Source organism: Hibiscus syriacus, unplaced genomic scaffold (assembly GCF_006381635.1).
Source record: "Hibiscus syriacus cultivar Baekdansim isolate YM2019G1 unplaced genomic scaffold, ASM638163v2 tig00110831_pilon, whole genome shotgun sequence".
Lineage (NCBI taxonomy): Eukaryota > Viridiplantae > Streptophyta > Magnoliopsida > Malvales > Malvaceae > Hibiscus > Hibiscus syriacus.
Genome location: NW_024062882.1, coordinates 1,966,745 through 1,976,882, shown reverse-complemented (window position 1 = coordinate 1,976,882; position 10,138 = coordinate 1,966,745). Strand labels below are relative to the sequence as shown.

At 41.1% G+C, this 10,138-nt stretch overlaps 1 protein-coding gene and 1 pseudogene across 1 annotated transcript; both read right to left on the bottom strand.

Annotated features, from left to right (window-relative positions):
* Positions 1-1,239: 1,239 nt before the first annotated feature.
* LOC120142798 lies at positions 1,240-6,190 on the bottom strand (annotated as a pseudogene).
* A 451-nt stretch (positions 6,191-6,641) lies between these two features.
* On the bottom strand, positions 6,642-8,998 carry LOC120142797. Its single transcript, XM_039157297.1, has 4 exons — positions 8,779-8,998; positions 7,410-8,698; positions 7,261-7,323; positions 6,642-7,181 (listed from the first exon to the last, which is right to left on the bottom strand). The coding sequence occupies exons 1-4, from the start codon at positions 8,996-8,998 to the stop codon at positions 6,642-6,644; spliced, it is 2,112 nt and encodes a 703-aa protein (XP_039013228.1).
* Positions 8,999-10,138: the final 1,140 nt, after the last annotated feature.

The following is a 10,138-nucleotide window of genomic DNA, read 5'->3' as shown; positions in this document are numbered from 1 at the left end:
ATCAAGCTTCCACATGAAGGCAAGGCATCACAAATTTCTTTAACCTTGGCAATGTAGACCCACATACTGTCTTCTCCCTTCTTGAGAGACTGAAGTTTAAAGTGTAAACTCATCACCAAGGTTGAAGACCTAATTGCAAAGTATTGCAACACCGTAGCCCAGATAGAAGCAGCTGTCTCATCTCCCATAAACTGAGATAAAATTTGGACTAATTGTAGAAAGCAACCACGATGCTAACGCACTATCCTGGGCTACAAATCATCATAAGCTTCATTGGGAATAAGGCTGTCATCATCAACAATCTCCGGTGGAGATTGCAAACCACTGGTGAGAAGACGCTCAAGTCGATGACTGTGAAATAAGTAAAACTTGTTGTTTCCACAACAAGAAATTTGTTTCATCCAACACATTGATCTTCTTGTTAATGAACATCGAATCACAATACTAAGTAGAGAATAAGTAAGAACCACATAAAGATCCTTATTCGAACAAAAACAACATACCAGTACCATTGAGCAACCACCTTTTATACGTGAACAATACAACGAACTAGCAAGAACACCCTGAGTTATGCAACAAGGAAAGCAATAAGCTCTAGGATCTTATGGCGATTGATACTATGTGAGCAAGTAACAATATTGAAGAAATGCAAACCAAGATACTGACTTTCATTGAACTATACTACTGCTTGTATACAAGATATTACATGATTCATAACCACTCAATCAACTAACAATCAACACTAATAATTGCTCCTAACAACTTCCTAACTACACAACTATTTGCTTACATCAGCACTACCTTCATCATTCAACAGACGAATCAAAATTATTACAGGTCTTGTTGTTTCCCTGTTAGTGTAAGGATGAAGAATGTACTAACACTGAAAATGTATTAATTTGAAAAAATGGAGAGCAAGTGGAACTGTCATTGATAAAGACCGATTCAACTCATGTTATTATATATATATATATATATGAATAGTCTGAGGTGATTACAATCATAATAGTATTTATTCATAATTTCTTAGTCATCGATAACGCACACTTACAGACACAGTTATTCAAACTCGGGACCTAAGGGAGAACAACATTGTTTTAACCATAGAGGTTCATATGTAATTTATATTTTATTATCCAAGCAATACATTTATATTTAAGCAAAACCCAAACTCATTTATTAAAATTAAGTGACAAACAACAATGAAATTCATTGAAAAAAAAATGGGTAAAAGCCAGTTTAGTTAGAGGCATAATCCATGGGGCCATAGGGTTCAAAAAGTTCAGCAAAAACCCTTTCTTTCTCGTTGGTTTCCACCCCATATCTTTGCAGAGTTGATCATTATACCATATATGCAAAGCACCAATGCACTTTCTACGATAGTATCCACCCGAGTATTGTTTCAAGTATTCATCCCATAGTTTTATCTTTCTCCTTCTCTTTAATGCTTGGTAGCTTGAATGTCCCATCCAAGTTCTGCTATCCATCTGCATCTCATCTCCAACGTAAATATATTCGAAATACTCTCCGAGAATCCGACTACAGCTAGTTGTGGTATCCTTGGCTGAATGCACTCCCTGATTAAACAACACCACTCCGTTCATATCATCTTTTATAACCGTGTGTTTAAAGTGTTTTATATTGTAGTTAGGGGTGGGCATTAGATCAAGTCGAGTCCAATAAAAAATACAAGTTATTCGTTGACAATCGTATTTTATGACTCAAATTTTATTTGAAATTCTTTCGAGTCAAATTTATGACTCAAATTTATGACAAGTTGGGCTGAATGCACTCCCTAATTGTAGCGTGTATCAACATGTTATTGTGCCTAACTGACCTGTAGAACGGAAGGGACTGCATCAAGGGATCCGGTAATGTAGTCTTTGAAGGTTTGGGAAATGAAAATGCCTTTGAGCTTTTGTTCACTTTTGAATCCGGTGGCCAAGTTTACTAGGTTAGCTTCAATTGGTACATTGTCTCCTTCAACCAAAACTCCATTGTCGCAGAAACTGAAGTTCGGGCCTTTTTCAATTTGAGTTCTCCCTCTTCAACTTTGTGTAGAATTTCACCGGAACAGTTTAGATCAAACATGAACTGATTTCTTTGAGGAAGCTATGCGTTGGAACCATGCCATGTTTTCCAAACGAAGTTTCTTTTTTGTGTCACTCAACAAATTTCAAATATGCATATCTGTCAAAAAAAGAAACACCCTTTAGAGAAATCGATGTATTCGGATTCAAGTGCAAGTGTCGGATACGAGTAGTTCACCAGTGGTGCAAGAGTTGTAGCCAATAGACCGAGGAGAAACCCTTCACAAGGCTTATGAACCATGAGTTCCGAAAATCGACTGAGATACATATGTGCAAGAGAGAATCCCCATGGAAGATAATCAGGGACATTCCAGTGAGCTGTAGTGCATGGATTTTCCACCCCTGCAAGCACCATTGAATCAGTTTCGGATTCGGTTAATTTGAGTCGGATCAATTTGAGAACTATTAATTTTGTTGGTTTAATGACGAAAAGTATGAATTTCAATACCATTTGCGGCACAACACTCCTTTGCAATGTCCAACGCAGATTTTGGAAGCCAACAACAATGATTCGTTTGCCTTTGATGAACTCAGCAGCTTGTTTATCATCCATGGCAGCATAGTCCATGGAATGGATAACCTTACCCTTAAATGATTCCGGGCCTTTAGGGGGAAATTCTGGGATATTTGGCAGTCCACTGAATCTCCCCACACAAACTATTACAAATTCCACTATGTGAATCTGCACTAAATAAATAAATAAGTCTTAAATCATTGTTTATAATGAAAATGTCAAATTATGATTTTGATCCCTCCACTATGTTCAATTTTCAGATTTCTTTATATTTTGATTAGGCATAATTTGATCACTTTACTTTTACAACTTCATTAGTAGGGATGACCCAAAAAAAACATACTTGATATGATTTTGATTAGATTTAATTCGATAGGATGGAATTTTATTAAAATTTCAAATTTTGAGTCATGTTTTTGTCGAATCCTGATTTATGAAGACTTTATCTTATCTTGAAATAATTATGAAAATATCATTTTATATATTATATATTATTAGTTAGATTTTGATAAAAATGTTCAAAATTAGTATAAGGTACACAAATTATGGTATTAAATTAAAATTTATTTTAATTTTATGTTAATTGGATACGATTGTTAATTAAATTTTTATCAGATAAAACATTTCTAAATTCAGGATCAAATTTTATTGTTATAATAATAAATCGAGTTTAAGTCGATCAAAAATCTATCTGAACTTATCATCTTTAATCGCTGATTAGTCCAAATAGTTAACATGTCATCTTAAATTACTCGTTTCAACATGTGATATGACATGAGGTTTTTTCTCTTACCCGTCATTATGCCGTGGAATCTTTTTATATCAAATGAATATTTTTAAGAAAACACATCAACATTTTAATTGATAATTAATATTGTGTCAACCGTTTAGACTAATTAATATTATTATAGGAGTGAGAGGTCAAATTAAGTTTAAAGATTAAATATTGAATTAAATTAGTCTTTATACTTTAATTAAACCCCTAATGAAAGTACCTCAGTTAGAAGTGTTTCCAAGTCTTCAACAATGATCTTCCATTTCCCTTTGGAACCAAAGGGGTCACCATTGCCACCCCATGAACTCCAAGCTCGGATCTCCTCATTACCGGACCTTCATACTCGATACTAACGACTCTGGTGTTGAACTTGTGTGCTTAATCAGATCAAAATGCTTTGCATATCCATTAATGTAATCGAACACCTTGTGCTGGTCAGGGAAATCTTCTGTGACCGAAGACGGCCATGTGAATCGGAGAACTGGTAAAGTGGTATAGGGGTTTGGAGCTTTGTGGACTCGACGGTCTTGATCCAAACTCCACCAACAGAGCTTTGGACTAGAAAACTATGGGATGAAAGCCCTTTGACAATGTGTATTTGCAGGCCAGAAGGCCACTTATACCAGCTCCCATTATGGCCCCTTCCTCTCCATTGCTATTAGCTTATGTGATATGTTCATTTGTATGCTTTTCATGCCTCTATATAGGTCTTTGAATGAGAACTAGTTTATAAGTAATGGGGTAAAACTTTAGATCCTAAACTTTTAGAATGCTTATTTTGGTCAATGAACTTATTAAACTCGCAATACAATCACGGACGTTTTAATTAACTATTATTTTGATTTGTGATCATTTCTGTTTAAAATGCCAATGTGCCCCATTAAAGTATTCTTGTCAAAAACCTAATTCATAGCCGACAAAGTTTGAGTTTTCGATGAAAGGAACGATCACCAGTTAATCAAGGGCGAAATATTATAGCGATGTTAAATATTTTATTATTTTTCATAAACACTATTCTTTTTAATTTAGGGGCTGGTAAAATTTTCTGTATTTGCTTTCTATATATATAATATTAATTAACACTTAAAAAAATAATTGGCGGGGACCAAAGTGTCACGGACTTAGCCTAGTTGGTTCGGTTGCTAATCCGTGTGGCACTCGAAAGGGACGCTTCCCAACCAAGTCAGCCTTAATCTCGTAGATCTGATCAAGCATAAACAAACATCGCGTTAGATCTTTATAGCCATGGTCCTTCGACCAATAATCCGAGCTCGTGGGGCAAGCGGATGCACACCTCAACCCCGAACTTCTCCGAGAGAAAAATGTTTTATTAATAAAAGAAACATCGGGTTACAGAAGACTCACCCCACCATCGATTAGGCCGTAGGGGCGGCCCTCGATGGTGTTCACAAGACACGTACCTTACCTCAGCCCAAACTCTGTCGGCTGTCCACCCCCTACATATATGCAAAACAAATAACAGAATGCTACCTATAGACGTTGAAATGCTCGAACAGGGGACGTATGTCATACCCCCTCCATACCTAAAACATGAAATTGAAAAGAGGACAAGCTTATTCTACCCTGCCACTAGGACCTATACATGGTTGGCCTTGGCGTACCTACCCGGTTGTGGCCCCTAAAAGGACGGTCACGACAATCCCCCACCTAATTTGTCGACGTCCTCGTCGACTGCTTGGCCTGAAACTCTTCAATCTTTGCTTGAATGCCCTGAGATCATACTCTCTTTCCCAAGTGTTTCTCTTCAAAGCCTCCCCACTTGACTAGATACTCCCGTTTGCTTTCCCACCTTAACAATTCTCCCTACTAGAATCTCGTCAACATGACGCTGTGAGGGTGGTTGTGTGCCGATTGACTCCCTGGCAGACTACTCTGATTATCGATATTGGGATCGGTGTGAAACGGCTTCAAATTGCTCACATGGAAGACAGGTGAACTCGTATCCAAGTAGGGTCAACTTTGTAAGAAGCATTCCCCACTTTGCTATATTGAGACTGGACCCGTATTCCATATTCTGCTTCCATCCCCCACAAAATTTGAGGCACGAGGGCATCTACCTGAGAGGTCTCATCCACAGTGTGAGGAAGTCTTGGCTGCTGACCTGTCACCAGTTCAAAAGGGCTTTATTAGTAGACGAACTCTTTTGTGAATTAAAACATAATTGCGCCACATCCAATAATGGAGGCCAGTTCTTCTGATTGGCCTGAATAAAGTGCCTCAGGTACTCCTCCAAGAGTCATTAATCGCTCAGCTCTGACCATCTATTTGAGGGTGGTAACGACGAAAAGTTGAGTTGTGTCCCCAATAACTGGAACAATCTTTTCCAAAATTTCCCAATAATCTTCCATCTCGGTCACTGACTATGCTCTGAGGAATGCCCCAATATTTCACCACATGTTTGACACAACTAGCAGTCTCTTCCGCCGAACAATACTTTGATGCTAGTATAAAGTGGCATACTTCGAGAACCTATCCACTACCAACAAAATTGATCCAAGATCTCCTACTCGAGGCAAGCGTGATATAAAATCCAAGGAGATACTCTCCCAAGGTCGGGCGGGCACTGGTAGTGGCTCGAGCAAACCCAGCAGTCCTCTGTCGATCTACCTTATCTTGTTGACAGATAAGACATGTCTTGGTGTAATCCATCATATCTTGGCGCATTTGAGGCCAATAATACCCTTGTCCCAACAAGCAACAGTACGCCTCCACCAGGATGCCCGGCCCATGGGTATCATGACATTCCTTCAACAACTTTTGTCGTAGATTTCCAGCTCGAGGAATAAACATTCGTGGCCTTTGTCATCAATAAGCCATTTTCTATCCAAAACATTTCGAACACCACCCTTTTTAACCATCTCCATAAGGGCCTCCACTTGCGGATCTTGCTTGGAAAGTTCACAAGGAGCTGACGAATTTCATTGGACACTCTACTAGCGAATATAGGGCCACACATCGGAGTGCTACCAAATCTGCCCTGCGACTCAAAGCGTCAGCAACCTGATTCTTTTCCCCGCCTATGCTCAAAGTTGAAGTCAAACTCGGCCAGAAACTCTTGCCATCTAGCTTGCTTTGCTGTCAGTTTCGGTTGTGTAAGGAAGTGGCTAACTGCTGTATATCGGTCTTTACCACAATTTGGAACCAAAAATAATGCCTCCAAATCCTCAAGCAATGAATTACTACGAGAAGTTCTTTCTCTGGAGCCGTATATCTCGCTTTAGTTTCATTTAGCTTCCTACTCTCAAACGCCACGGATGTTTGTCCTGTTAAGAGTACCCTCCAATTGCATAGTCGATGCGTCTGTCTCTACTTCTAGAGGTTTTTCCAGGTCGGCAAGGTAAGCACTGGTTCGCTGATTACAACCTTCTTTAATCGTCAAAGCCTCTTGACAGTCATTGGACCAAACCCACTCACAGCCTTTCTTTAGCAAATCAGTGAGTAACTTTACTCTACGAGAATAACCTTCTACGAATCGTCTATAATAATTGGCCAAACCAAGGAAAGATCTAAGCTCACTAACATTTTGTGGGGTCGGCCACTCCTGGATAGCCTTCACCTTCTCTTTATCCATACGAATGCGCCCTCGTTCAATGATGTGACCCAAAAATTGGACTTGCGTTTGGGCAAAAGCACATTTCTCCTTCTTCACAAACAACCGATTTTCCCGTAATCTCGTCAGCACCAACCGAAGATGCTCCAAGTGCTCTTCTATAGAAGTGCTAAAAATCATTATATCGTCCAAGTAGATGACTACGAATTTATCGAGATAGTCATGGAACACCTGGTTCATCAAAGTGCAGAAAGTAGCGGGAGCATTGGTTAGTCCAAAAGGCATAACAAGAAATTCAAATGCTCCATACCGAGTTACACATGTCGTTTTTGGCTAATCCCATTCGGCCACTCTCACTTGATGGTATCCCGACCTGAGATCCAACTTCGTGAAATACTTAGCATTACTCAGCTGGTCGAACAAATCGGCAATTAACGGAGTGGGATATTATTTCCTGACAGTCACTTTGTTTAATGCTCTATAATCAAAACATAATCTCAAACTCCCATCATGTTTTCTCTGGAATAACACAAGCGCCCCGAAAAGTGACTTCGAGGGTCGAATAAATCCTGCTTGGAGCAACTCATCCAATTGTTTCCTCAACTCTGCCAACTCCGGAGGACTCATCCGATATGGGCATTTCGCAGGAGGTTTTACTCCCGGAATTAATTCAATCTCATGGTCCACCAACCGTCTAGGGGGCAACTCTTTCGGCAATTCACCCGGTATTACATCCTCAAAGTCTCTCAGTACTTCTTGAACATTCTTGGGCACCGTGCCAAGATTGTCATCCTCTTTGGAAATTGGAAAGACTAAGAAGGAGGGCTCCCCTTTTTTCACCCCTCTCTTAAATTGGATAGCGGACAATATCTTCTTCCCAGGACGAGGGAGAATCGTAGCTGGTACCACACATGGCTGCTCCCCTATGAACATTAAACAACTTGATGCGGGGACAGGAATCACCTGGGCTGCCATCATAAAATCGAGCCCTAATACCACGTCAAAATCATCCATATGGGAAACAGTGAAATCTACACTTCCTTCCCAAGACCCAAGCTTGATACTGACCCTCTTCACACCTCCACATATCATTGAAGCGGTAGAGTTAACTGCTTTCATTTGTCCCACCTCCTTGGTGACAATCAACTTACATCTCTCCGCTTCCTCAGGAGAGATAAACGTATCTGTGGCCCCTGTGTCGACTAGAGCTTTAGAGGTTTTCCCATTTACTGAGATGTCCACATACATCAATCCCCTCTCTGGTTCTTTCCTCAAGTTACTCAACTGAGACTGTAATGCAGTTATGAATCGGATGGAGCCCATTCTAGCCGGCTCAAGCTCAGTATCTCCCATCGGAGCGTTCACTCTTTCTCCGTCCTTTGTTGTTGCAACCATGGCATTAAAAGCACTTCGTTGTGGACACTCTGCAACCCGATGGGGTCCATTGCAAAGAAAACACCTTAACGAGGGTCTATTCCCTCCATTGCTCGATCCAGGACCAGTATGGACTTTATTTTGAGCTGGGTCCCTTCCAGGGACTCTTCTATTTGCTCCCCAACTCGATGTCTTCTCCCATCGAGCCAACTTGTTCCCACTAACCTGTTGGGTGTTAGCTCCACTCACAGAAGGTGTCTTGCGCTTTCCAGGATGATCGTTATAATCATTAAGGCACTCGGCAGCAGCTATCGCTACTGTCAAGTCTTGAACCTTCTGTCTCTGCAACTCGAGTCTAGCCAATGGCTTGAGCCCTTCAAGAAAATGAAACAACTTATCTCTTTCTGACATATCCTTTATATCCAACATCAAGGTTGAGAACTCTCTCACATACTCCCGTATAGTCCAGTGTGGGATAATTCCCTTAGGTTCTTACGAGCGTTGTAATCTACATTCTCGGGGAGGAAGGAGGTCTTCAACTCCTTCTTTAACGCATCCCAAGTCGTAATGGAGCACACTCCATCTTTGAACTTGGACCGCCACCATAACTTGGCGTCACCACCTAGATACATCGAAGCCATTGCCACCTTATCTTCCTCAGACTCCGTGCGCATAGCTCGAAAATACTGCTCTATGTCAAATAAGAAATTCTCAAGCTCTCTAGCATCCCTCGCTCCATCAAAGCGTTAAGGATCAGGGATCTTGGCTCGTACGCCCACTCTTTTAATAGGGTTTGCGGTCAAACTAGCTACCGCTGCCTGAAGCACACTGACTTGAGCCTTCAGGTCATCATACCCAAGTTGTATCACACCTATGGCATCTCTTGCCTCATTGCCCAAATCAGTCAATGTCTCGAGCAAATATTATTGGGTCTCCTCTACTCTCCTCATACGATCACCAGATATCATATGAGTTCTAAGGGCCGCTAGTGCGGCTTCGATCTCTTCTAGCTTTCGTCGATCAACCGAACCAGTCTCTTGCACAACTGGCTCGGTATCTTCCTGCTCTACACTTCTGTGAGAGCTTGTCGATCCGCCATTTCGTGTGTGAACCATTCTCGGTGCAACCGGCTCAGTAACTTCCTGCTCTACACCTCTGTGAGAGCTTGTTACTCCGCCATTTCGTGTGCGAACCATTCTTTGTAACTCGCTGGCACCTCTATGCCTGTAACACAAATAAGCACAATTGTGCCTAAATTAGGAAGGAAAAGAGCACCACTGTGCTGAATCCATAGCACCTCTATGCTAGAATTAACGATTGAGCACCTCTGTGCTTCAATCGAGAGCTGACACCTCTGTGTAGCCAAAAGTGATTGAGCACCTCTGTGCTTCAATCGAGAACTGACACCTATGTGCAGTTAAAATAAATGACTGAGCACCTCTGTGCTTCAGCCGGGAGCTGACACCTCTGTGTAGCTAAGACGATTGAGCACCTCTGTGCTTCAATCGAGGACTGACACCTCTGTGCAGCCAAATATGACTGAGCACCTCTGTGCTTCAATCTAAATTCTGGCACCTCTGTGCATTGGAATGATTTGCACCTCTGTGCTACAATCTAAAATCAAGCACCTCCGTGCTTTTACAAATGACCGAGCACCTCCGTGCTGCGGCCTGAGGCGAAGCACCTCTGTGCTAGGTTTACCACTTGTGCACAGCTGTGCCACAAGCAGGTAACAAGCACTATCATGCTTTACTCAACAAAATGAGCACCTCTGTGCTTTTAGTAAATGAACACGCACCTCTGTGCTCTGATAC

Coding starts and splice junctions, on each gene's coding strand:
- LOC120142797 (XM_039157297.1), bottom strand. CDS start 8,998: ATGCGCACGGAGTCTGAGGAAGATAAGGTGGCAATGGCTTCGATGTAT. Junction 7,324..7,409: donor GAGCATTAAACAAAGTGACT/GTCAGGAAATAA, acceptor GTTGGATCTCAG/GTCGGGATACCATCAAGTGA. Junction 7,182..7,260: donor AAAACGACATGTGTAACTCG/GTATGGAGCATT, acceptor TTGATGAACCAG/GTGTTCCATGACTATCTCGA.